Below are 27803 nucleotides of genomic sequence, written 5' to 3' on the forward strand. Positions count from 1 at the left end.
ACCAATTAAATTAAAATCAAGTAATTTCAATCTAGTGGGGCATTAAAAAAACCCAATTAACCATACCAACTCTGTCTCACGCCTTATCCATCCTCAAACGCAGTTGACCTGGCCAAATCTACTGCGGCAATACACCGCCGCCTTCAGTCTGTAAATTCCACATCTACCCCTCGCCTTGCTGTAAGTACAACACTGGACACATGGGCAAATCGGTCATCTCAAGCTGAAAAATGACCATTTAAAAAAATCAGTAGTCTGACGCGCACAACGTTCAACACTTCCGTTTCCCCAATTTTCACAAAATTCACAAACAGCCCTCTCGGAAACATTTATTCCCACACAGCTCCCCAAAATCCACAAATCCCCACCAACCCTAAGAGAGAGAGAGAGACGATCCACCGGTTCATCCACCGACTCGATGGAGATCGGGCCGGAGACGGCGGCGGAGGCTGAGAGGCTCTTGCCTTTGGAATCCTCAGCGTCTTCGATCGGTTCTTCGCCGGGAGAGAACAGTAGCGGCGGCGGCGGAGGGGATAATGCTAAGACCAGGTTTAATTTGTTGGATGACGACGAGGAGGGGGATGTTTGCCGGATCTGCAGGAATCCTGGCGACGCGGATAATCCGTTGCGGTACCCCTGCGCGTGCAGCGGCAGCATCAAGTTCGTTCACCAGGATTGCCTTCTTCAGTGGCTGAATCACAGCCAGGCTCGCCAATGCGAGGTTTGAACTATGATTGATGTGTTGTTCTTTTCTTTCTGGACGAGATTTTGTTATCGTGCAATTATCGCCTTGAATTGTTCTATTGGTTTGTTCGTGGAAATAATGAGCTATTTTGGTGGAATAGTATCGGAATTTTGACTTAAGCGGGTTCTGTTTGGTTGGTTCATGCAGAGGCGGATATTATGAAGCCTTAGCTGAATTAATATGTTGAAGTTATTTACTCTTTCTTCATCCCTCTAAATCATGTTTCTATTCTACTTGTTTCTTGTTTTTGGGTGATTCATGATTGTCAGCTGTTTCCTTGGAAGTGCTAGACGGTTTTAGAACGTGATATTGTAAGTTGTAAGAACTAGTGTGAAAATGAATATATGGAACTTTGGTTGTCCAGGCTAACTTATAGAAGCGGGCATTGTCACGTATGCATGTTTTTCCTTCATCTTCTCGAAGTTTTAGAGGAGTTTGTGAAATTCTGTCCCAACAACATGCATGAATCTCAACAGCTTCTTGCTCTCAAAGTATAATATATGGAGATTGTTGTTTTCGACTGTTTTGTATTGTTTCAGGCTTATCGAATTGTATTGTTTCAGGCATATCGAATTGTTATAGTCAAGGGAACTCCTAAAACAATGACAGACCTTAACTGATCTTTTCTGCATTGCAGGTCTGCAAACATCCATTTTCATTTTCTCCAGTTTATGCTGAAAATGCTCCCACAAGACTTCCATTTCAAGAATTTATTGTTGGGATAGCTATGAAGGCTTGCCATGTTCTGCAATTCTTTCTACGTCTCAGTTTTGTGCTTTCTGTTTGGCTTCTCATCATTCCATTCATCACATTTTGGATTTGGAGGCTGGCATTTGTTAGAAGTTTTGGAGAAGCCCAGAGATTATTCTTGAGCCACTTATCTACAACAGTCATTCTCACTGACTGCTTGCATGGATTTCTGCTGTCTGCTAGCATTGTTTTCATTTTTCTCGGGGCGACTTCCTTGAGAGATTACTTTAGACATTTACGAGAGCTTGGTGGACAAGATGCTGACAGAGAAGATGAAGGAGACAGAAATGGAGCTCGTGCTGCAAGAAGGAATCCAGCTCAAGTCAATAGAAATATTCCTGTTGAGGGGAATGGTGAAGATGCTGGTGGAGCCCAAGGAATTGCTGGTGCTGGTCAGATGATTCGACGAAATGCAGAAAATGTTGCAGCTAGGTTGGAGATGCAGGCAGCTCGGCTTGAGGCTCAGGTTGAACAGATGTTTGATGGTTTGGATGATGCTGATGGGGCAGAAGATGTACCTTTTGATGAGCTGGTTGGCATGCAGGGGCCTGTGTTTCATCTGGTTGAAAATGCATTTACAGTAAGTCTTCTGAATTTTATTTTCATTTGATTTTTTGAGGTCCTAATTGCTAAATGGCCCTGAAGGTCCCTTCTTATCAATTGTTGGTGCCAAACTGGAATTCTATTTGTGGTGCATGCTCTCCATTCTACATGGAGTAGTACATACTGTTATTTTCTTGCTAATTCTGCTAAGGCTTTTGGTTCGCTTAGTTAGCTATGCTTAGCTTTTTACTTGTTTTAACATGCTAAATCATTTGTCGCCTTTTTTTCCTATTGTAATAATGCACTATGCCGTCAATTATAACAAGAAACAACAACTGTGTTTGGATATATTTGCATGAGAATTTTTTTTCAAATTTAACAACTATGTTTAGTATTTTGAGAATAAAATTTGTTTCCATATTTTGCTTTCATTTAGTTAGTAATCACACTGTCATCATTTCAACCACAAAATTCCTTACTGGATGCTCTTATTATTTATGAGATGCGCTGTGACCTTTTTTGTTTTCTTATGTGAGGCATGGTTGAGAAAATCATGCTTTTCCTGCATGAAATCCTTTAATGAGTTATCAGCACTGTCTTCACGTTCGAATGAGTTATCCAAAAAATTAACCTTCTGACCTGTGCGAAATTCATCCATGTGATACTTTGGATTAATATGCATTGTCATTGAGAAAGTTAATGTTTGTACCTTTGTTTCTTGCAGGTTCTTGCGAGTAATATGATATTCCTTGGAGTTGTAATCTTTGTGCCATTCTCATTGGGGCGGTTTATAATATCTTACCTATCTTGGATTTTGTCATCTGCTACCAATCCAGTGTTGTCCACAGTTGTTCCACTGACTGAATCAGCACTTTCTTTGGCCAATATCACTCTGAAAACTGCTCTGACTGCTGTTGTAAATCTAACATCTGATAATCAAGACCAAAGGATGCTTGGTCAGGTTGCAGATGTACTGCAAGCAAATGCAACAGGACAAACTATCGCAAGCAATATAAGCTCTACGGTGGCAACAGACATCTTGAAAGCACAGTCAGTTGGGGCGTCACGTCTCTCTGATGTTACTACTCTTGCTGTTGGCTACATGTTCATATTTTCTTTTGTCATCTTCTATCTTGGGATTGTTACCTTAATCAGGTATTCAAGAGGAGAACCTTTGACAATGGGGAGGTTCTATGGTATTGCTTCCATTGCAGAAACTATTCCGTCCCTCTTCAGGCAGTTTGTGGCTGCAATGCGGCATCTTATGACAATGATTAAAGTTGCGTTCCTTCTGGTGATTGAGCTGGGTGTTTTCCCTCTGATGTGTGGTTGGTGGCTGGATGTTTGTACTATAAGGATGTTTGGGAAGTCAATTTCTCAGAGAGTTGAGTTCTTCTCAGTTTCGCCATTAGCAAGCTCCTTGGTTCATTGGGTTGTGGGAATTGTGTACATGCTGCAAATAAGTATCTTTGTCAGCCTTCTTCGAGGGGTATGAATTGTGCCAAACTTATAATAATTTTTTTTCAGCACTAGCTTTTTTTTTTATAACTTCTAAATGTCCATATGTTGTAGGTCCTGCGCAATGGGGTTCTTTACTTTCTCCGTGATCCTGCTGATCCTAATTACAATCCATTTCGTGATCTCATTGATGATCCTGTGCACAAGCATGCTCGTAGAGTTTTGTTGTCCGTTGCTGTATACGGGAGTTTGATAGTCATGTTGGTATTTTTGCCTGTTAAACTAGCAATGAAGATGGTTCCTTCCATTTTCCCTCTGGATATCTCGTAAGACTGCCTTTGACTTTTTTTTACAATCTTCTGAAGTTGGTTTGGGTCTTTCTGTTAATTTACTCTATCTGCTCTAATTTATGGATGCATACTTTCTTTTGCAGTGTCTCCGATCCATTTACTGAAATTCCAGCTGACATGCTCTTATTTCAAATATGCATTCCTTTTGCTATTGAGCATTTCAAACTACGACATACTCTCAAATCCCTTCTCCGGTATTGGTTCACTGCTGTTGGCTGGGCTCTTGGCTTGACAGATTTTCTACTCCCAAAGCCAGATGATAATGGTGGACATGAAAATGGAAATGCTGATATGGGCAGACATGAGAGAGGACATGGACCCGCAGTTGGTCAGGAACGAGTGGTAGCCCTTGAAGATGTGAACAGACCCAGACGTTTGGCTGCAACTGTCGAATCGACTGAGGAGCTTGATGATGAACTAACTGATACAGAGTAAGTTCTAACAGTACTCAGGGTCTATTTCACCAGTCAAAGGATAAAACCAGTAGGTCCTGAGATTCAGGGGACATATACTGAGTGAAAGATCTTTTGCCTTGTCTTAAGTAGTGCACATATAGCTCTATAGTTGCTCGGTCACTCCTTTGTTTTGTGTATGTATCTTAAGATGATGTGGCGTAGTAGCGTAAGTTGAGTGGCACTAGGCAGTTTAGGAGTTTGATTAGGTTCTCCTTTGAATCTTCAGACTAGTTTTGTTCTCTTCTTTATCCGGAAATACAGAGAATCATAGCACTAAGCCATAGATCATGTCAATCCATGGGTGTACAGCCTTGGAGTCACTGGTTGGTGTGATCTTTGTTTCTTGTTCAGCTTGGCTTTGGTTTGTGTTATCTTTTAGTTGATTAGTTGACTTTGTTATTATTGGTTTGCAACTTCAATATTTTCAATATTACTTGTCTGTTATGTTGTTAAAAGTAATCATTTTCCGCGTCTTAAGTTGTTGCTTCTGGATAATGATAGCTTCACGATGAATCATTTGGTAGCTGGGTCTTGGTATTTCTTTGTGGTGTGTGTATCTGTAGTACTCCTCACCTTATATTATGTGGCTGTTCCTTCAGAAGGTGGGCTTTTGTACTTCGGATTGTGCTATTGTTGATGGTTGCTTGGATGACACTGCTTATATTCAACTCCGCGTTGATAATTGTACCAATATCCCTCGGGAGAACACTCTTTGATGCCCTTCCGCTTCTCCCATTGAGTCATGGCATTAGGTGCAATGGTAAGAAAGTGGTGATAAAATCTGATGGAGACTGAATTATATTTACTCCAGAATGAAAGTGATGCTGAAAATTTTACACGTTGATTTCTTCTCCAGATTTATACGCTTTCGTCATTGGAAGCTATGTCATTTGGACTGGTTTGGCTGGAGCAAGGTACTGTGTTGATCTCATTAGAACAAAGAGAACTAGAGTATTGCTTAACCAGATATGGAAATGGTGTGGCATTATTTTCAAGAGTTCTGTGCTGTTGTCAATATGGGTAAGAATCTTGTCAATTGTGCAAAAGAATAAAATACATTTAAAATCCATTGTCGGCTAACAGTTCACTCTCTTGCAATTGCAGATATTCGTGATTCCAGTGTTAATCGGGCTGCTGTTTGAACTCCTCGTGATTGTGCCAATGCGGGTTCCAGTGGATGAAAGTCCGGTTTTCCTTTTGTATCAAGATTGGGCAATGGGGCTAATATTTTTGAAGATCTGGACTAGAATGGTGAGCATCTCTATTTCCATTGGTATATTATATATTGCTCTTTGTGGAATCAGAGAAACCTCATTTTTTTTTTCTGGAACTTTTATTGGTTCCAATAGGTTATGCTAGATCACATGATGCCACTGGTGGACGAGAGCTGGCGTTTAAAATTTGAAAGGGTGAGAGAAGATGGTTTCTCACGTCTGCAAGCCTTCCGGGTTCTCCGGGAGATTGTGTTCCCGATCATTATGAAGCTGCTTACCGCGTTATGTGTACCGTATGTTCTGTCGAGAGGGGTGTTTCCCATATTCGGGTACCCGCTGGTCGTAAACTCAGCTGTGTACCGATTTGCGTGGCTGGGATGTCTGATCTTCAGCGTGCTGTATTTCTGTGCCAAGCGATTCCACGTGTGGTTCACGAATCTCCACAACTCGATACGAGATGATCGATACTTGATTGGGCGGAGGCTCCATAATTATGGAGAGAGGGAGAATGTAGTTATGATGAGGCAACACGGGCGTGGTATTCCGGAAGACAGAGAGCAGCATCCAGGGTTGATACGTAGGTACGTTGTTCCAGAAGAAGAATAGTAGGCAAACAAATTTGCCTCTTGCGAATATGAATATTAATATGGCTGGATTGACTTTCTTGTAGAGTTATATTTGTTTTTTTCTTTTCTTTTTAACTTGACATTGTACTCTACAAGATATAGGATGGTGCTTGTTGCTTCAAATATGGAAGCTATAATTTTCTGTCTGCTTCTCTACCTCCATATAATCTTTATACTTCCTCCGTAATTAAGTCGTATTTTTTTTACGAGTTGTCTCAAGATAGTTCTTTTTTTTTGAGGAGGGGACCCTCCATCTTTAACTTACTTGCTTACTTCGTTTTCTTTCTTACTTTATTTTCTTATCTATGATCTCTTTTAACACATCAATTTCTTAATTTTCGTTCCTAAAAAGGATGCCTCAACTACTTTGAGACGAAGGGAGTATCTTGGAGCAAAATATAATTGTCCTAGTTTGTTATCATCTTTGTTCCTGAATAACTGTCTCATTTGTTCTTTTTTTTGGTAATGGACTCTATTTCACTAGTTTTATTTTAAGAGGGAACTTTTTTTTAGGTCCACAAACTTTGCCAAAAATATCATTTTAGGTTCGTGAATTTTGAAAATATCATTTTAGGTCTATCAACTATGAGTTAATATCACTTGAGGTATTTTGAATTTTTTCCGGACAAAAATGCCCTTATGACCTTCAATGAATTTGGACAATTCTTTCGCCACTCATTTTGCGTCAGAGACATAGAGTCCAACAATTTTTAATGGCAAATTTTTATATTTAAATTCAATTTAGATGTTAATTGATCTCTATTTTGAAATTCATATAAATAATACTTCTAATTTCAAAACAAATAAACTAAATATAATTGACAAATCTCCTATAGTATGTTCTTAAATGCAGTTTAGATTGAAAAAATATAATAAAGTATCAAGTTCCAATTCACTATCATTAAATAAATGAAAAATTAACACATATTTTTCACGGTAAATTTTAATTATATTTAAATTCAATTTGGATGGTAATTGAATTAAATAGTACTCCCTCCGTCCCACAAAGATAGTCCCACTTTGACCCGGCACGAATTTTAAGAAATGTAATGAAAAGTGAGTTGGAAGAAATGTAATGAAAAGTGAGTTGAAAAAGTTGGTGGGATGTGGGTCCTACTTTTAACGTATTAGTTTTATAATAAAATGTGAGTAGGAATGAGTTAGTGGAATACGAGGTCCACTGCCAAAAATGGTAAAAGTGAAATTAGACAAACTTTATGGGACAGACGAAAATGGAAAAATGGGACAATCTTTGTGGGACGGAGGGAGTAGTAAAAAAAATTGTTGGACTCTAGGTCTTTGATGCAAGATGAGTGGTGAACGAATTGTCCAAATTGCCCTTTAAAGGCCCTAAGGGCATTTTCGTCCGGAAAAAAATTCAAAATACCTCAATTAATATTACAAGAATGAACGTAAAATGATATTTTAATCATATTTTATTATAAAATAATGTACGTGATTTTTTAAGTCAATCTTTGGGTTCCGATTTTCGGCACCGATGAATATTTTTATGTGAACGACGATACTTGAGGCCTGAAAATTTTATAGCGAACAGTATGAAACCCTTTTATTTGTAAAGAAAAAGAGGAAAATGAAACAGTAAAACGTGATGAAAGAAATTTCCCCAATTTACACCGACCTGATTTGGCGCTAGTAGAAATGGAACGAGCACGCAAAGGCGGAAATTCAACCGTTAAATAACAGTCACCCACCTATCACACAAGGAATGTGAAATATCTCACTCTCTCTTTCCCCATCCCACCTAAATCCCTTGATTTTTTCCAATATCTGCGCGCTCATGGACTCGATTTCTCTCGCCGCCGGTCTCCACGCCATCGTTCCGCGTCCGGAGGCAGTCTCAACCGTCCATGGCCGCAGTCTACCCTGCAGCAGCTCCTTCTTCCGCGCGCCCGCCGCCTCTGCAAGTAGTTCCGTCAGGCGGACTCAGTTTTCAAAGTCTCGCCGGCTGGATGCCTTTTCATTCGCCTCCAACGGTTCCACCAGTTCCGTTCCCGTAAGTAGTCATTTTCACCTCTGCCTTGGCTACACGTTTGTAATTGTATGAGTCTTACGAAGATATGTAAACAAATTGAACGACTGCTAGTGAGCTTCTATCGAATAGAAAGTCATACGAAGATATGCTTACATGTTTCACTCTGGTTGGAGGATTTCAATGACGCTCAACGCTCTGCTTTCAATTCAAATATTTTAGGATCTGGCCTTACCAATACTTTACATATTCCTCTGATCTATTGATTGGATGATTAGGTTGGTTGAATTCGTAATTTAGGAAGGAACAACTGGTAAATCTTGTAGTTTTAAAGCGTTATGCAGTGTTTATCTTTATGCACTTGGTATCCTCTTGTCACTTACAGACACGAGAAGGGATCTATACTGTTGGTGATTTTATGACGGGGAAAGAGCATTTGCATGCGGTAAAACCTACAACTACTATTGATGAAGGTATTTCTCATGCATCTTTGTTAAAAATGTGTCTTGCTTTGGTTTAGTCTTTTTGCTGAAATGTGTTCTCTTAAATTACAGCTCTGGATATCCTTGTTGAGAAACGAATCACTGGATTTCCTGTGATTGATGATGACTGGAAGTTGGTAAAGTTAGCTATATCTGCTATATTTTATGTTTTGCTTGAAAGAACATCTGCGTGTTTTGAGGGGTTATATAGATGGTATGGCTTTTGCTTAACCAGTAAACCACATTTAGAAATTTTAATATGCATTATTGTTGACTTGACTCTGTCCCTCAAATTCTATAATCTTGATGATTATTCTGATGGACTGTTGGATATGTCTCACTTTACCAGTTCTTGAGAATAAGAGGGTTTTAGCTCCCCATAACATTATATTGTGTGCTTCCAAAAGTATAATTAGCCCCACCAACCACTGATATGAAACTGCTGTTGTTGGTTAGCTCATATCAGAAGTGAAACTCTATAGTTGCATTTTGCCAAGATATTTAATTAAAATGAGAGGGAGCCACATTGGTTTGCATATTGTGATGACTATGCTGACGGATTGTTGATATGTTGCACATAATCGTTTGTGGTAAAGGTTCTTGAGAGAAAAAGGAAGTGCTAGATTTCCATAGCAATGATGTAAATTCTGCTAAGAATATTATTGGGTTACTCTTACTCAGACAAGTGGCTTCTAAAGTTCAATTGAAATGTTTTGGTTGGTGATTACCTCAGGGAATATTTGCACAAGTCAGATTTGAACCAAGAGAGGCTATTGTTCATGTATCATGCAGCATATATGAATTATCTTCTATCCCTGTAACCTTCGGTTCTATATCATGATAGTTTTCATTTAAATTTTGAGACATGTAGTTGTTTGATGCAGGTTGGTGTTGTTTCTGACTATGATCTATTGGCATTGGACTCCATCTCAGGTACTCCCTCCGGAACGGAAAAGTATAAATTTTTGGTTGGACACGGGTTTTAATACAATTGGTAAAGTAAGAGAGAGGATGAGAAATGATAGTGGAGGTAATATTAGTGGTAAGTGGGCTCCACATTTTAGTAGCGTAGTTGTATTTCCAAAATTAGAAAGTTCATACTTTACAGGGACGGATGGAGTATACTTTAGGTGGATTCCAGTGTGTGTTACCTTTGTTTTCCATACAAATCTAGAATTCCAGAATGCTTTGTTAGAGATGACAATAGCTGGTGGTATTATTGGTTATTAGATGAATTCGTTATGCCATTAAGTTCTAGCTATTCTATTTAGAATCCCTTGGAGGACGTTTTTGTTGAATTATTTGTGGTTTTTAGGCTTTAAGCAGTTAGAATTGCAAACATGCATGATTTGGTTGGTAGGTGTAGCACACATAGATTTCTCCATTATGATGTGTTTTATTGCTCATGTCAGATGATTATAATCCTTTTGTCTGAGATAGATGTTTTCTTTTTTCCTTGGTCATTACTTTGCTTCCATCAAATAGTCATATCCTACCTCAAATTTCTGTGGGAGTGACCTGGGCTTGGATTCTCCTTGGTAGAGGCTACTTTACATGATGCTATTTTCTTATGTTTTATTTCTTTGTCAAATGCAGGTGGTGGACAACAGGAAATACCTATATTCCCAGATGTTGATAGCTCCTGGAAAGTATGTACTATAACTTTTCCTTATATAACAAGTCTGGCAACTAGTATGAATTTGTTTCTTCTAGATTTCCAGCAAAGATTGTTTGACTTTCGAGTTCTAGTATGATTCTGTAAACATCTCACTACCATGTATAGTGGTTCTGTGTATGGCCTGCAATCATTTTGGGAAAAGTGAGAATCGTAGTTTTTACTTCTTTTTGCATAGTTTATGAAAATCTGTCTTAGTTATTGATCTCTCTTTGTTCTTGTTACAATGAACAAGATTAAGTTATCAGGGTAGTATTTTGTCAATCAGTTCTGATAGTTTATGTTTATCTCATGGCAGACATTCAATGAAATTCAGAAGTTACTCAGTAAAACTAATGGGAAGGTTATCAGTGACGTTATGACTCCTGCTCCCCTTGTCGTCCGTGAAAATACCAATCTTGAGGATGTTGTGAGGTATTTTGCGATTTCCTTTTCCTTTTAATGTGTATTCATAATGATATCTGTTAGTTTTTTTTTGGCAGAGGGGACCTAGGTGAAAGAGGCAATATGTTCTTGATTGTTTTTGTGTTGATATTATATTGATGTTGTTGTAGGATATTGCTTGTAACAAAATTCCGGCGGCTACCGGTTGTTGATGGTGAAGGAAGGCTGGTATAATGACTGTCTCCACTTCCTTCATTTCAGTACATATTTATTTAGAAATTCGTCATACAACTTTGTGTTTTCCTTGTGATAGGTTGGGATTATTACGAGGGGCAACATTGTGAGAGCTGCTCTTCAGATAAAGCAGGCTGGTGATCAATTGTGATGGTGTCCAAATTAATACATGTCATGCATGACCTTAAGTAAAGTTATACGGGATACATGATTCTCGGGTGATCTGTTGCCGATGCCACTACATCAATTTGTGGAATATCGACACACTGCAACCTTCTACTGATATTTGGCAGTCACGACTGCGTAGGTAAGCCAGAAGGTGTCAATTATATCGACGAGCACTCCATTCTGGTGCATCATCTTCATATAAGTTGTAGTTATGTTTGTATTTTTCGGCATTCGATAGATTACAGAACTGTAGTTATGATCAAAGGTGGACATGGATAGTGTGATTTATCTCTCATGGTCCTTAATGCCTTACGCGATGAACAAATATGTGATATATCTAAGATTTATAGTCATTTCGATGAATCTGATGATAGCTTAGAATCCAATTGTTCAATTTCTGTTTGTTTAATTGCCATTCTATAATGTGCCTGGATCAGTACGGTGAATTTGCTTACACTTTTTAATGAAATAGGATGCCTTTTTTTGAGCATCTGACTTTAGCCATAATCATCATCTTATGAAAAAACTTGTACAAGTAACTTAGTATAATTCAATTTGTTACTCAAACGCATATCATCTCCTTTGTCGAATTGGAGTTTCTACCAATTCCTTTTTTATAGTGAAAATGTTGATTGAGTGATGATCTTCTTATTGAAGCTCATTATCCTTTTGATAAAACCGAGTTACTACTTAATACCATCCTCCTCTTAATTGAAAAAATCTAGTAACGCCAAATCATGTGAAGCATAGGTTGTATCCCTGTATTTTAACACCCAGTGTAAATTCAATTATGGAATCAAGAGAGATCAGAACAAAAATGTACTAACGGACAACTTTTGATATCCCAAAGCGTGAAGAGCTACACACTAATCAATATAACATGCTCACTAATTTAAGAACACTACGATGAATATCACAATATTTGGGAACCTCACAAAATTCTCAATATATGAATAGGATTATCGTATAAATAAATATTTCTCTTTATTCTAAATTTAATAGCCACTTTTGTCATTTTGATCGGTCTCAATTTTGTTTCACTTAGCATCTTATTTCATTAGTTTATTTTAGAGCATCTCCACCGGCGGACGTCCCGGTAGGACGTCGCGGAAGTCGACCGGACGTCTGCCATTGTGAAGGAAAATGTCGGACATCCCGTGAGGACGTCGGATATCCACGCGACGGGCGGGCGGACGTCCGACTTAAAATTTAATTTTTTTTAAACTCTATAAATACGGCTCGTTGAACTTCATTTCATTCACACCACTTGTGTTGACAAGTTTTTCTCTCTAAACTCTATTTTCAAGTTTATCTAGAATGGCTAGTAGTCGTGCGGGTGGTAGTGGCGGGGGCGCTAGTGATAGTGATAGTGATAGTGAGAATGAATTGGATGTCGCTGTGGAAGGGGCGGTTGATCGATTGCTACGGCAGAGGCAGCAGCGGCGTCAGCAGGCGACGGTACCTCGGCCGATCTATCGGCGACATCATGGACCCTGGGACCACATTGCTGCACATATTCGGTTGTATCGGGACTACTTCGCTCCGCAACCGCGTTTTGGGGATGCCTTATTCCGGCGACGTTTTAGGATGCATCGTCCGCTGTTTATGCATATCGTGGGTGCTTTAGAGAGAAGATACGAGTATTTCAGGATCAGGGACGATGCGGCCGGCAAACCCGGACACACGCCCTTACGAAGTGCACTGCCGCAATCAGGCAAGCTGGCGTACGGAGGCCCGGCCGACATGTTCGACGAGTACCTCCACATTGGCGAGTCGTCAGCCGTCGAGAGTCTGCAAAATTTTTGCGCGGGAGTTAGAGAGATATTCGGGGATCTCTATCTTCGGAGTCCGAGCCCCGAAGAACGCCAGCAGCTGATAATTATGCACGGGTCAGTGCACGGTTCCCTGAGATGTTGGGCAGCATAGATTGTATGCATTGGGAGTGGAAGAACTGCCCCGCCGCCTGGAATGGGATGCACACTTCCGCCTTCAAAGCCAAGCATCCCACGATGATCCTTGAAGCTGTAGCTGACTACCGGTTGTGGATATGACATGCTTATTTTGGAGTCGCCGGGTCGAACAACGACATCAACGTCCTCCAGTCGTCGCCTCTATTCAACGATCAGTGCAATGGCGTTGGTCCCGCCATCAGTTTCATCGCCAACGGCAACCAACACAATATGGGATACTATTTGGCGGATGGGATATGCCCAAACTGGCCCGTCTTTGTGAAGACGATCAAGCATGCGATCGGACAAAAGAAGTCCTACTTTGCGAGCCGTCAGGAGGCAGCGCGCAAGGATGTTGAGCGGGCATTTGGTGTGCTCCAGAGTCGATGGGCGATGGTGAAGGGTCCTTCACGGATGTGGTATATTCCCAACATCGGCGACATCATGTGCGCATGTATCATTTTGCACAACATGATTGTCGAAAGTGAAGGTGACGAAATGACTCAGTGGACCAACGAAGATGATACGGGTGCCGGTCCAAGCCACGGCGTGGCCAGCGCGAATGTGAACATGGGGGTACCTCATGGAGAGGTTGAGCGGTTGCGCGCATTTGCCGACATGCGGCAAAGAGATGCCCATATTCGACTTCAGGAGGATATCATCGAAGAGGTTTGGAGGCGGAGGGATGGACGTTGATGTGGTTAATTTTTTTATTGACTATGTAGTTTTTTTTTCGAATAATGTATTTTTTTAATGAATATTCGTATTTCCCCGTTCGTATTCGTGTCGAAATTTTAATTCCGTAAATTTTATAATTGTGAATTTAATTTTATTGCGGGAAGTCCTAGTGGGAAGTCCTAGTGCAGGGGAAGTCCTAGTGAGGTGGCAGTGGGATGGGAAGTCCTAGTGATGACGTGGCAGGAAGTTTTTGTGGGAAGTCCGCCACCGGAGATGCTCTTATTAATGTTCTAACTAACACACTAACACAACTTCCGCCGTCATTTCCCTTGTTCTCTCTTTGCTTTACCAATTGCTTCCCCCACTATCTCTTGCTTTACCAATTGCGCATTAAAACCTGTGCCTTACAAAATTAAACTAAACCACACATTTTTCATTTGTCCGAATTTTTCATTAAAAAGACACATCATTCGCTCTTCCATTTGTTGCTCCCTCTTAGCCGCTTCCTCCCGTGCCATTGCAATTTTCCTATATGAATCAACTTGCATCAGTTGTTCCCTCTTCTCCACTTCCTCATGCACCATTGAAATTTTCCTATCTGAATCGGCCTGCACTTTTTCAATTTGTCGTTTGACTTTATGTCGTGCGACTAATTCACAGAGTAACTTGATCTATCATCATCTTCTATATTATTTTTTGTGGATTCTCCTTCCACATTATCTGGTGAGATTCCATCATCCAACATCTATTTCTACATAATACGTGTGGCGGAGGATCATAGGAGAGTGACTTTGAGCGTCCGACAGTAGCTCCTCGAGGCATTTCTACACAATAGACAAAGCATAAACACAGTGGTCATCTATTAATATATATATAGTGCTCGGTTAATCCGTGTAAAGCATCATAAGCTGTCTTTCTTGCCTTCTTCCCTTGGCTGAACTTGATAAACTTATGCTTAGTTTAAGAACTGTTAGCAGCAAGGGAGAAATCTGATAATCAACAGAAACTCAAAAGTAAAAACATTCAAATATTATAATACTAACCGAACCAAATACCCGGTTAACCGATATCAAAAGGAACCAAAATTGAAGCACCAGAACCGAAACCGAAACCGAATTGGCCTCGGTTCGGTTCGGTCCTAGTTAACCGAACCGTAACCGAAATTCCAAAAAAATAAAAATTTATGCGGTTCATAGGTGTCGTAGGAAATATGCCCACCCTAGCCATCACTTGCGCTACATTGCATATTTTGTATTTATACTTATATTAAGAATATGTATGTACTTTGTATTAGAAATTAAAAAAATAAAAACAACCTATTTATAACATGCTTAATCCAACAAAATAAAAAAGTTTACAACCTGCTCAATCCAAAAATTGAAATATTTATAGAAGTAAACAACTTCAAGTCTCAAAGCTCAATCAAATATACAACCTACTTATAATATGCTTAATCCAAAAGTTGAAATATTCAAATACAAAGCTTACAACCTGTTCAATCCAAAAGTTGAAATATTCAGTAAACAACTCCAATTTCAAAGATTCCAAAACAACAATATCTATCCATCAAAATTTACAACCTACTTAATTCAACAACCATTCAAAGTTTAAAAAAAAAAAAACACTCCAAGTTCAATATTTTCAAATTCTAAAACAAATGCACGATAAATTTAACTTTGATCATTATCACTTTGCCATCCTTACGGAGTGCCTCCACCGCTGTAAAAAATAATACAGTAAATTAAAGAAAATGAGTTAAATATATAAGTAAATAGCAATGAATTACTTACTTTCATAGTATTGCTTTTAAAAAAATGGTATTGGTTCTCCTTCTTCCTCCATGAGATTGGCAGATCTAGAACTAGATCTCAACCAATCCTCGGGGCATATCAAAGCTTCAACCATTTCCGTTGCCAGAGAGTTTCTAAATAACGACAGCACTTTCCCCCCTCCCCCCCCCCAAAGTTGAATGCCGACTCAGAAGCAACGCTTGATATATGAATAGCAAGGATATCTTTAGCCATATCTGATAGAAAAGGAAAGGAAATACTGTAGTCTTTCACCACATAAGAATGTCAAAATGCCCATGTTCAATGGCCTTGTATTGCCTCTCTGCGAAGTAACGAGTGAGCTCTGAGCTACCATCTTCATCGTCATCATCCTCACTAGTAACACAGGGAATGTTACAAGAACTTTACCAAGAAATCGTAGATCAGTCGATCTATTCGACATTTGGCTACCTGAAGCTGTTCGTGGTTGTGCTTGGTCAGCCATTGGAGTGAATTCTCTCTTGTACAACTCAAATAAGTCAAAGCTTTCTCAACTCCTCTGCCAACTCATTTGCCCGTGCATCACTATACACCGTCTTCAAACAATGTTGCACATGCTTCATCTTTTATCTAGGATCCAACATTGTAGCAATGTATAAAATTTTGTTTATGTTTGGATTAAACTCATATTCCTCTAACCAATACTTACCAAGCTTTTCCATCATCTTCTTGGCCATGAATCTAACCTTAGCATCTTCATCATTCTTCAACCATTTTATGATAATGAATAAGTCACGCATCTCCATAAAAAATGAATGTGATGTGGCATAAGAGACAAGTCATATCATAAAAAGATTGGAGAAAACTACACATCTTCCTCACTTCAATCCAATCTTCTTCTCCAGGTACGCCAACTGTGAGGTCATTGTTGTGAGTGCTGGGGTTTGGTGCCCCTTGCATAGCGGAAGACTTGTACAAAACAAATAGATCAGATACGAATCTATTTGACCGATTATGCGATTAATCAATTCACATGTTAAACAGATAATTGCATGCTAGAACGCAAATAACTCATGCTTAAAGAAAGTAAATTCTAAACATGAATACTATGGTTTAGAGTTACCGATTTGATTCTCCAAAGAATCGACGATTGCTTGCGCCTTCTCCACGATGATCTTCAATACTAGACCACAGATCTTCTGACTGGTTCCCGAACTGTATCTCGATATCAACGTGGGCTGATCTTATTAAAATATTAGGACTCGAATAAAGAAGACATAACTTTTTCACGGAGGAGGAGCTGAAAAACTCACGAAGGAGAAAAGAATAATAAAAAAAAAGTCTCCTTCTCCTTTTTAGGAGTAGGCGTGTTTTTCATTCTAAAAACATAAATCTGTCTCCTTTATTCTCCTATTTATATTAAGTTCATATTGGGCCCAGTTAGGGATCTATGGAAGGTTTTGGATATGAGCTCCTCCAATTAGCTTTTTACTAATTAAATTGAACCCCAATTTAGTATAAGCTTTTAATTGGAATATTACGAGCAGCCACTATAGAAGTAATATTGCACTCCCCATCCAAATCCGAAATTACAAGTAATCCGGGTTTCCATTTTGTTTATTATTTATTTCCTGCGCTTAAGATATAAATGTCCATTAATTAATTAATGCCTGCTATGGACTTAATTAATTAACATCTTATTAATTCCAAGAGTGGACTCAGCAAGAAACACTTATTTATTATTCATGGAATAATTAAATTCCAACTGGCCAATTTTCCGAATAATAAAACCTTGTTCGAGCTCCTCTTGAGGACATTATCAAACGAGACTCACCTCGCACGCGATTCAACATAATACCAATCCTAGCAACGCTAGATATTAATCACCACTACCCAATATATCAGGATTATTGGGTTGCGAAAAACCCGCACCATTTGATAAGTCAAAGTAGTGCATAATCAATACCGTATGCTCAATTCTAACATATGTAGATTAAGAAATAGTTATTTATCAAGACCTAGTCTTTCAGTAGATAGCATAAAGACACGTCTTGCTGTTAGATCCATTCAGTGCTATACCATACCAACGTCATCTTATTTCAGTAAGGCTTAGAAATAATCGGACTGACATTGCAACCTTTCACGATAGGTAGTCTAAGCCTATCCGGGTTGTGAAATTCTTCTTTTTCTTTTGCAAAGCATTGCATAGAATCGACTGTGTTACCTTAAAGTGGATGTCGTCCACAACCAGTCTCCTAAGCAAAAGACTTAGACTTTGTTTGCATCTTATACATTTAAATGTTTATAAAACATCTTATAAATGCTCAAGCAAACACAATGTAATAATATACGGATTACATTCGTGCGAAACTGCTCGAATAATACTAAATTAGGTTAAAAGTGAATTATAGAGTTTTACGTATACAAGCAAGATTCTATTCGAGCGAAACTTGCTCGAAACATGCTTTTCAGTATACCAAACCTAACAGTGAGGTCATTGTGTTTCAAGTTTCTCAAATCCCTACCAAACTGGGGAGTGACGTTGCTAAACAGCTTCATAACCGGCTCATATGGCAATGCCGTCTCAAGCATTAAGTAGGTCGAGTTCCATCAAGTAGGTACATCTTGACACAAGACTTTTTTGGTATCAACCTTACATACCTTGGCAATATCCTTGAAGGCCTTAGACCTAGCTGATAAATCCTTTATCCATTTCACAGCTTCTCTAGCTCGTACAACAACCATGCCTATTTGTTTCATGCCGTCCTCGACAACCAAGTTAAGTATGTGTGCAACACACCTCTAATGAAAATATTGCCCATTGGCAACAAGCATGCCTCTCGTATTGAAGGTGGACTTCATTTCCTTGATTGCTACACCATTGTTTTTAGTTTTTAGCATTGTCCATAGTGCAACAAAAAAACCTTTGAATACCCTAGTTCATAAGTGCCTTTATCAACACCTTAGCAATATCATCCCCCTTATGACTAGTAATGTCAACGAAGCTTATTATTTTCTTGTGCAGTCTCCATTCCTTGTCGATGAAATATGATGTAACACAAATAAAGTTTGTGTTATTGACTCCAGTCCAACAATCGGTAGTAATTGATACACTACCCATGCCTGGTCACTTTCAATAGTTCCCTCTCCTCTAGAAACATCTTCAACCTCTGTAAGAAGAAGGCTCGCCCCCCATACTCTACTACAATATCATGGATCTTCTAAGTGTTTCAATATCCAAAAGTGTGGGCCCTCAATCTTGCCCAAATCCCCTTGTATTCACGCCCAAGTGGCTCGCAATTGCGCCCACCACAACATCGTAACAAATAGTACCCGCTTTCCTTTTTAGGCTCGCTCCAAATTCTTCACAATGTAGTAGGTCATGTTCACTGGCCTTCTGTGGACGAGGCACCATAGCAAGAACAGCTCGTCCTTCTGGACACTCCTTGTTTCGGCCTGGGCAAAGGGATGATTATTGCATGCCTTCTGGATCAAGCGGAGAACTAGGTTCCGGATTATAGAGCTTTTAGCCCGGCTGGCCTTGAACCCCTTGGTCTATAAAGTGATGTCATTCCAGAATCTGCTATTCTTGAACTCCATCAGCATGTCAAATTCGACCGTCTACAAATGCAAAGTATTAGATCATAATGTAACCAAAATTTAACTACTCAAACAACCAAACCAAGTGAAAGTACTCCCCCAAACTTAGCTAAAATCATATTAATAATTAACAAGTTAGCATAAGGAGTACATTTAACTATTCAAACCAAAAACATTTAACCACTACAACAATTTATCCATTCACGAGATAAACAAAGACATACATAACTGAACACAAACATATACTTCTTCCATCCATAAAAAATAGTCTCATTTGTGGACGACTCGGGTTTTAATGAGAAGTTGACAAAGTAATAGAGAAGGATAAAAATATAGGTAAAGAGTTCTGATCAATGTCGAACCCTTCTTAAAGACCGAACTAGAGACCAAATTAGGACCCTTCATTTTTTAAATCTTGTGGTTATGATTAATTTGCAATTAAATTAATATTTTATTCAATAAAAACTTGCTCAGGGGTATTTTAGGAAATCAATTCTCAGCATACATAACGTGATTCTCTTTGTCTCAATCTCTTTGAATTTTCACACAATCTTCTTTAATTCTCTCGCAATCAACAATATGCTCTGTCGATCTTCTTCAATCTGCCATCCACGATCTGCGTCGATCTTCTTCATTCCACGTTCAATTCAATTTCGCAATATTCACGTTCAATTCACATTGCAGCTGGTGTTTCATTCTTTTTGGGCTCATCAAAAGCTGCTGGAGGGGATCGGCCGGTGGCGGCGGCGCGCTTGACGATTTGGGTGGCGCTGAGCCTTAATTCACGAGTTCTGCTTCAATTTCTCAATATTCTGACTTTCATGGAGAATATCGACAGATTGAGATCTACTTCAACAAATACTGCGGTTGAAGACGGATTAAGATCTACATTAACATGATCTACATCGATCAATGATGGATCAATTATGAATGGTCTTAGAAATCCAGGAGGCTCTATTTTTATTACAGATTCAGATTCAGATTCAAAGCTAGAAGCAGTTCTGCAGTTGAAGGTTCATGACTTTTTCTAATTGAGCAATGTGTTATCTTCGATTTTTTTCATGTTTGTAGTGTAAACCGATTAATAATGAAGTAAATGGTCGGAAAAATGAGCTTAAAACTACGTTGGAACGTTGACCCATGAGCTTAAAACTAATGAAGTAAAACATATTTATTTCATGTTTGTAATGTATACGCGATTTGTACTCATAATGAACTAAACTTTGGTTATCCTGAAGTAATAACAAGTAAAACTGAACTTCTGTTCTTGTTGAATATTATATGCTATGCTGATATTATTGTAGTATATATGCGAGCTGCACTCATAATGAACTAAATTGTTTTTATTATGAAGTAATAATTGGTAAAACTGAAATTTTGTTCTTGTGGAATGAATATGGTTTGTTTGTTTAAATTTTCCACTAACAGTAGTTTGTATGTTTTATAATAGTGTCATACTTACCTGATTGTCCATCCCAGCTGAAGCCTTACATTGGACAGATTTTTCTTAAACTTGATGATGCTACTGAGTTCTATAATAAGTATGCACGACATGTTGGGTTTGACACTCGCAAACATGGATCAAAAAAGAAGGTGGATCATATTACATGGTTGTATGTTGTGTGCAGTAGAGAAGGTCAGAGGAAAATGAAAATGCAAGGGCATGAGTCAAAACGTAGACGTTCTTCTAGGAAGTGTTTTTGCAAGGCTAAAATTGCTTTTAAGTTTTGTAAAGGAATTGGTTATGTTGTCAATCAATTTGATGAAAGACGTAATCATGATATGGTGGAGTTACGCCATAAGCGATTCATGAGGCTGAATCGCAACATTGACCTATTGCATTAGAAATTTATACTAGATTGTGCAAGTGCAAACATAGGCCCTACATTGACTTTTAAGTTGCCGAATGAGGTTCTTGGTGGGCTGGATCATGTTGGCTGTACGGTCGTAGAAGTTCGAAACTATAGGCGCGACTTGAGAGCATTTACTAGTGGGGCAGATGCACAAATGGTACTTAATGAGATGAGCCGGAAGAAAGAGAATTGTCCAGCATTCATTTATCATTTTGAGGTGAACTCTAAGGATAGGCTCACTCGTCTTTTCTGGTGTGATCCCACTGCTAAGAAGAATTTCCATCTCTACGGTGATATAGTATCGTTTGGCACAACCTATTCAACTAATATGTACGAACAATATGTTGTTTATAATGAAATGATTATTGATGTGATAAACTTGTATATGCATGAAACGTTTACTGAATTAATGCAATAACTCAACGGAATGTACTAGTAATAGTCAATAATGAATTAATAGTCCACTTATGTAAAACTCTAACTGTATGAAGTATATACCTTACAAAATGAACTAATTATAACTGCCTTTTTGATGAATGGATGTAATACAAGTACTGCATGATATTTGCATCATTCACTGGAAAAGACAACCATGGGAGACATGTAGCATTTGGTGCATGCTTATTATCTAAGGAAAATGCCGATTCCTTCTCATGGTTGTTTGAACGTTTTGTCAAATGCATAAGTTCTGCACCAAAATTGATCATTACTGATCAGGATTTGGGAATGAAGGTTGTTGTGGAAAGAGTCCTTGTTGATACAAGACATCGATGGTGCATGTGGCACATCATGTTTAAGGTTGTGGAAAAGTTACCAAAGAATCTACTTGTCAATGAAGACTTGAAAAAGGAGTTAAACAATTGTGTGTGGTCTGAGTTGATAGAACCTGAAGAATTTGATGAAGCATGGGATAATGTAATGGAAAAATATGGGCTTAAGGACCATGAGTGGTTTTCCTCGATGTTTGCCTCACAAAAATTTTGGGTATGTATCCTTCTTTGGAAACATATTTTCTATATGATGATGTATTTCTATCCTTATTCTGAAGTATATTTGATAACTAATGAACTACATGTGTCTGCATACTATAGGGATTTTCCAATGAGTTCACTAATAAAGACCACATCAATATCTGAATCTCAGAACATATTCTTCAAGAGGTACTCCAAGTCTCATTCTAATCTTGTTGAATTTCTTATGAATTACAACAATGCATTGGATGGCCAAAGGAGCAACAACAATAGGCTTGAATACTTGGATTTTAACAAGATTCCAACTTTGAAAACAAATTCAGCCCTCGAGAGGCATGCGTCGACAATCTATAGTGATAGTGGTTTCAAACTACTTCAAAGTGAGATTGAGGAAGCAGTTGATAATGTCACTATGGTGACAGTGTCAATCATTGGTGAGAATAAGATTTATGTGGTCAACGACATGTTCTCGAAGAACTGGACTGTGTCATACTCCACATCTTTTGCTTCATATGCATGTAGTTGTAAGATGTTTGGGAGGATTGGGCTTGTATGCAGTCACATTTTTTGGGTCTTGAGAAACAAAAAAATGAAATTAATCTCTAATGAGTTACATGGAGGACGTTGGCTGAAGTCTAAATTTGTCAAGGCTATGCATTGTGGTTTTGATGATGATATTGAAACATTTATTGTTGTGGATGAGACGAAGTAGGAATACAGGGATATGCAAGGAGATTTTTATGATATTGCACGGCTTATTGAAGGAGATGGTGATAAAATTCTTGCATTTAGACATATTATGGCTAAAGAGGTACTTAAAATTCGTGCATTTTTATGATATTGCACGGCTTATTGAAGGGAGAAAAGAGGTACTTGGTGAGGGAAATGTATTGTCCATAAGTGAAAAGAGACAGATGGTTGAGAATTTATATGGCTCAGAGTGAAATAGAAGTTCATCCGTGTGATGTCGTCAAAACCAAGAGTCCCGGTCGACGGCTTTCATGCCTTGAGAAAGAAATGAGAGAGATGTCCAAGCCTGGTCGGAAATGTGCAAAATGTGGCGAGGTTGGTCGGCATGATTCAAGAAATTGTGACAAGATACAGGAGGAGAAGAACAAGAAAAAGAGGAGAAACCAATGTTGAAGCTTGTTGTTTTGTTCTGTTCCAATAGTTCTGTTCCAAAATTTATTACTTCATTCAAATATTTATGTTCTTCATTCCTTTAGTTCTGTATTTCAGTCTTGTAGTTTCTTACTTCATTTACATTTTGAATTTGAATTTGTTTAAACTTTTTGCAAGCTTAAAGAGAATGGACTGAAGTGTTTATATAATGCCTTATTTGTTCTTTATTATGACATTTTTCTTAATCTTACTTTGATATATTTTCCAATTTTCAATCACTTATCAATAATCAATAGATCTCAGAAATGAACTAAATATGGTACCCAATGCAGTATTTCAGGCTAACACTGAACAACATTTAAAGAGGAAAAACCAATGTTGAGGCTGGTTGTTCTTTTTTCCAAATGTTACTTCATTCGGATATTTATGTTCTTCATTCCCTTACTTCTGTACTTCAATCATGTAGTTTCTTACTCCATTTCCATTTGAATTTGATCTTGTTTAGACTTTTTGCAAGCTTAAAGAGAATAGACTGAAGTGTTTTTATAATGTCTTATTAATCTTAAAGAGAATAGACAAAATATATAGTAGGAGTAGATTATTAATATTACTTTATATTTTCCATTTGTCAATAGATCTTTGAAATGAACTAAGATTTCTGAAATGAACTAAATCTGTTACCCAATGCAGTATTATAGGCTAACAATGAACAACATTACAAAGCGTGGTACTTTATTCAAAATTGCTCATAACAGATGTACTAAAATTGCAAAATTGTCAAATACAAAACTTGATCTACTAAAATCATCATTTCTTCTTTAAATATGCTGCAATCATTTTCTCAACATCAATTTCAATGTGCTTGCTTTCCTCTTCGTAATACGCTGCTGTAACAATTTTGTTGTTGAAGCTTTAGTGGCTGTTTTCGGCTAACATCAGCACCGAAAAATATTTGGCCCCCAAGCTCTGAAGCACACCCGAACTTGATTTCTTCAAGCCACAATTCCAGCAACCTTCACGCTCACCCTTGTACGTTTCCTTATGCCGTATCAGAAATACTCCACAGTCTTCAACGTTATCAACTGTCGTCCCTGACATTTTCAATCTCTGCATTTTGGCGTTGGAAATGATCTTGCAATATACGTGGAGACCATTCTTGGTGAGGAAGTGGTCAAAAATATGATCTCTGCATGTACAAAACAAATACATGTCATTTATAGTTGTGTGTATTCATATGTATGCGCTATAAAATTTCAATCATAAGAGAAGAAACGAACCAATGTTTATGGAATGTGACCATAATTTGTTGTGAGGTTGTTGTCATCCCCGTTTGCTGAATTGTCTATTACAACAATAGCATTTCTCTTGAAGCAAAAACAAACAGCATAATAATGCTGATTTGCACATATGGGGAAGAAGACCTATTGAATCAAGTAAAAAAAAACATGAATGAAGTAATAAAGTATACGGATGAAGTACTATGAACAATCTGAAAAATGAATTAACATGAAACATGAATGAAGCAATAAAGTGTATGGATGAAGTAACAGACAACATGATTGAAGTAATATAGTGTATGAATGAAGTAACAGCCAACATGATTGAAGTAATACTAATGATGCTTGTGCCGTTTCCACATCTTCCCATTTGAAATATGGTATTTCCTTCACCTCTCTGTCCAAGTTGTTACAGACGTTTGCAATAACTGTGTTGACATCCATGGATTGAGGCTTTGTCACAATGGTGTACAACTGCATATTAATATTAATGTAGTTAGGATCTTCATAACATACAATCTTATTATATTTCAATAATTTGTACTTACACATGGGTACATAGTGAAGAATAGGCCCATGCATCTATAACGCCAACCACAATCAATTGCCGAGGTATCAAAGAACACATTTCCAACTTTGTAACTTTCACAACATCGTCGTCATAAACAAGTACAAATCTGCACATTATATAATACATGTTGGAATTTCACATTCTATTGTTGGATATGTTAATAGTGTGATATATTATTGGAAAACAATATTAGTAATCATACCTATCTCTTTCATGTGTTACAAGAATCAAGTAATATGATTCTTTCTCATCTGAGCTTGTTTGTAATCTTAACTGGTCTATCAGCGAATGGAAATCGCAATGCATGGGAAACAGTTTTATTTGTTCTATTATGTACCTCCATTCGACCTTTCAAAGTTTTGATCTATTGTTTGCAATAGATAAATCATTTGTAACACATTATATGTTAACCACAAGACAAACTTCAGATTATATATTATTATATTCTTAATTTGCACAGGATTGCCTTGTTAGCATTGTAAACAATGATCTCAGTCCCCACCGGCTTACCAACTAGAAGACCTATCCATGAAATCATCATCAATGTCTATATCCTTGTAAGCATCCATAACTGACTGTATTTCCGCAGCGACATTAACATTCTATTCACCAAAATATAGATATAAGTTTTTCCGTGATGTAGTGTATCATAATAATAATGAAGTAATTCGGTAGCAATCACATTAATAATGAAGTATTATATAATTAGATAGTTCATTCAGTAATATTATTACTTCATCCCAACTAAATATTACTTCATCCAGAATAAATTTATACCTTTGCTCCATCATCTTTTGGCTCATTATCTGTATGCGATATCATATTTGCTCCATGTCAAACTACACACGGCATATTAAAATCCTGGTATTGGAAATACGTCCATTCAAAAAATGATTCATTTCAAGGACAATTTACTTCATCATATAGGAGGTATACTTCTAGCTATTGTCATATTACCTCTGCCACTAGATTAGCTTCTAAGTTTCCCCTAAGTCCAACATCAACATTGAAGTTTGATGATGGAATAACGTCTGCTATTGGTATATTAATATTCTGCTAGTAGAATTATATAATCAGATAGTTCATTCAGTAAGATGTTTACTTCATCACAACTAAATATTACTTCATCCGGAATGAATAATTATGCATAGCATGATGGGTGATAATTGTAATCATGGATTGAAAAAGAAAAGGAATCATGTCACATGGTTGTATGTTGTGTGTTGTTGTAGGATGAAGAATTTTGTTCGTGTAATTTAGATTTATACCTTTGCTTCATCATCTGTATGAGATCTCATATTTGCTACATGTTGAACTACACATGGCGTATTAAAATCCTGGTAGTGGCAATACGTCCATTCAAAAAATGATTCATTTCAAGAACAATTTACTTCATCATATAGGAGGCATACTTCTAGCTATTGTAATATTACCTCTGCCACTAGATTAACTTCTAATTTTTCCCTAAGTCCAACATCAACATTGAAGATTGATGGTAGAATATCCTGCCAGTAGTATTATATAATCAGATAGTTCATTCAGTGAGATGTTTACTTCATCACAATTAAATTGTACTACATCACTTCATCCAGAATGAATAAGAGGCCAGAACAACTTCTTACCCTATCCAAATCTTGGACAGACATGAATTGCACAACCTCAAAGATGTAGTTTCCGGGATCTATGTCCCTTGTTGGTGTAGTATCAACCTGTATATAATAAACAACAATACAAACAAAACCCAATGAACAAGTAATCTTCATTTTAAAACCCCAAAATGGAGAAAATCAGTTAGTTACTAAAACCATATAATACAATAAAAAAGTTTAGTTCATCCCAAATACATGCCATACTAATGTGTTTTATAAATTACATCCCAATAACACAAAACTCCAAGCACAACATCACGACGCAGCCCATCATCAACTTACGTTTCTTTCATGATACTCAAATCATAGATCAAATGATGGCCCTTCTGTTTGCCATTTCTTACTTTGTTCAACCACCCTCATTACTTTTTCTACAACATCAAGAAACTCTGGATTGTTTAGGTCACCTTCTTCCATTGCTTGAGACATGCACTGTACATCATTGGCATCTTCTTCCGGCTCCATCTCATGCAACCTCATCATCTTCATTGAGCATTTGGCTGCAACTTTAGAGCACCCATCATTCTTTAGATCATCTGCACCATCTTCCAACTCCTTCATCAGTTCCCCAAGGACATCAGCAGCCTTTCCCATAAGTGTGACAACGGTAGTTCTACGTTGGGTTGTCTTAGAGATATCTTTGGGCTTTGTCCCAGAGGAGGACACAATATTCACCTTGACAGCCTCTTCAGACAGGTAGCTTCTTCGGGTGGTCAAAGATTGGCTCCTCAATGCCTCTACCGAATGGCCCGGGCTCAAGCTCCATTTTCTCGCGTTTGTGGATTAATGTGCTTGTCCAGCCCTTGATGGTTGGGAATGTTCGGGTAACAGGCCTCGATCGAAGCACAATCCTATCCACATAACATGGCTACAAAATGAAAGCTATCATTAGTAAAGTTCATATTTAAAACATATTTATTCAAGGTTAATAAAATTTTGAATTTAAAACTTACCACCAGAAATGAAACTGGGCCAGTGAATGGTTTGTCCTTATCTGGAGTCCAGTTATTATAGGCCTTGAGTAAGATATCAATGACATACTCAAACCAGTTGTATTTCTTGACATTATCAATGCCATGGATGACCTCTTCAATTTGCGTGCGCAAGTATCCATCTCCCTTAGGGTTGATCAAGATTGTATTTACCAAAATCAGGAATATCTTCCTGAACTTCTCCCCTCCATGGATATCACTTAACATCTGCTCTATACGCATATCTGCACCCATTTTAGACCTCTTTCGACCGCCAGATTCTGCAATCTCGTTTATGAACTTGTTGGTCGTTTGATGC

At 38.0% G+C, this 27803-nt stretch overlaps 4 protein-coding genes across 5 annotated transcripts; all 4 read left to right on the forward strand.

Annotated features, from left to right (window-relative positions):
* Positions 1–277: 277 nt before the first annotated feature.
* LOC125222498 (probable E3 ubiquitin ligase SUD1) lies at positions 278–6291 on the forward strand. Its single transcript, XM_048125151.1, has 9 exons — positions 278–721; positions 1383–2075; positions 2763–3527; positions 3611–3822; positions 3930–4277; positions 4901–5061; positions 5158–5321; positions 5406–5552; positions 5651–6291. The coding sequence occupies exons 1-9, from the start codon at positions 419–421 to the stop codon at positions 6119–6121; spliced, it is 3264 nt and encodes a 1087-aa protein (XP_047981108.1). The 5' UTR covers positions 278–418; the 3' UTR covers positions 6122–6291.
* A 1445-nt stretch (positions 6292–7736) lies between these two features.
* Positions 7737–11437, forward strand: LOC125223828 (CBS domain-containing protein CBSX1, chloroplastic-like). 2 transcript variants are annotated; one of them, XM_048127124.1, is made up of 8 exons: positions 7737–8155; positions 8517–8604; positions 8686–8750; positions 9547–9655; positions 10210–10262; positions 10587–10702; positions 10843–10900; positions 10986–11437. In XM_048127124.1, the coding sequence occupies exons 1-8, from the start codon at positions 7940–7942 to the stop codon at positions 11055–11057; spliced, it is 777 nt and encodes a 258-aa protein (XP_047983081.1). In that variant the 5' UTR covers positions 7737–7939; the 3' UTR covers positions 11058–11437. The 2 variants fall into 2 exon arrangements, with proteins under 2 accessions (XP_047983081.1, XP_047983082.1); XM_048127125.1 differs by lacking the exon at positions 9547–9655 and adding an exon at positions 9498–9546 and having other exon boundaries at positions 7745–8155.
* A 954-nt stretch (positions 11438–12391) lies between these two features.
* Positions 12392–13000, forward strand: LOC125220578. The gene has a single exon (XM_048122735.1). It carries the CDS (start codon positions 12392–12394, stop codon positions 12998–13000), a length of 609 nt encoding a protein of 202 aa, XP_047978692.1.
* Positions 13001–19996: 6996 nt separating this feature from the next.
* On the forward strand, positions 19997–23037 carry LOC125220579 (protein FAR1-RELATED SEQUENCE 5-like). The gene is made up of 7 exons (XM_048122736.1): positions 19997–20083; positions 20550–20841; positions 20929–21221; positions 21641–21885; positions 22015–22444; positions 22607–22705; positions 22834–23037. The coding sequence occupies exons 1-7, from the start codon at positions 19997–19999 to the stop codon at positions 23035–23037; spliced, it is 1650 nt and encodes a 549-aa protein (XP_047978693.1).
* The last annotated feature ends 4766 nt before the right edge of the window (positions 23038–27803 follow it).

Source organism: Salvia hispanica, chromosome 4 (genome assembly GCF_023119035.1).
Source record: "Salvia hispanica cultivar TCC Black 2014 chromosome 4, UniMelb_Shisp_WGS_1.0, whole genome shotgun sequence".
Classification (NCBI taxonomy): Eukaryota; Viridiplantae; Streptophyta; class Magnoliopsida; order Lamiales; family Lamiaceae; genus Salvia; species Salvia hispanica.

Bases quoted from the DNA above. Each gene is read 5' to 3' on its own strand.
- LOC125222498 (XM_048125151.1), top strand. From the start codon at position 419: ATGGAGATCGGGCCGGAGACGGCGGCGGAGGCTGAGAGGCTCTTGCCT. The intron at 5,322-5,405 runs GTAAGAATCTTG...TTGCAATTGCAG, and splicing joins CTGTGCTGTTGTCAATATGG to ATATTCGTGATTCCAGTGTT. The intron at 5,553-5,650 runs GTGAGCATCTCT...TGGTTCCAATAG, and splicing joins TGAAGATCTGGACTAGAATG to GTTATGCTAGATCACATGAT.
- LOC125223828 (XM_048127124.1), top strand. From the start codon at position 7,940: ATGGACTCGATTTCTCTCGCCGCCGGTCTCCACGCCATCGTTCCGCGT. The intron at 9,656-10,209 runs GTAAGTGGGCTC...TGTCAAATGCAG, and splicing joins TAGTGGAGGTAATATTAGTG to GTGGTGGACAACAGGAAATA. The intron at 10,901-10,985 runs GTATAATGACTG...TCCTTGTGATAG, and splicing joins TTGATGGTGAAGGAAGGCTG to GTTGGGATTATTACGAGGGG.
- LOC125220578 (XM_048122735.1), top strand. From the start codon at position 12,392: ATGGCTAGTAGTCGTGCGGGTGGTAGTGGCGGGGGCGCTAGTGATAGT.
- LOC125220579 (XM_048122736.1), top strand. From the start codon at position 19,997: ATGAATGGTCTTAGAAATCCAGGAGGCTCTATTTTTATTACAGATTCA. The intron at 20,084-20,549 runs GTTCATGACTTT...TGTCCATCCCAG, and splicing joins AAGCAGTTCTGCAGTTGAAG to CTGAAGCCTTACATTGGACA. The intron at 22,445-22,606 runs GTATGCAGTCAC...GAGACGAAGTAG, and splicing joins TGTTTGGGAGGATTGGGCTT to GAATACAGGGATATGCAAGG.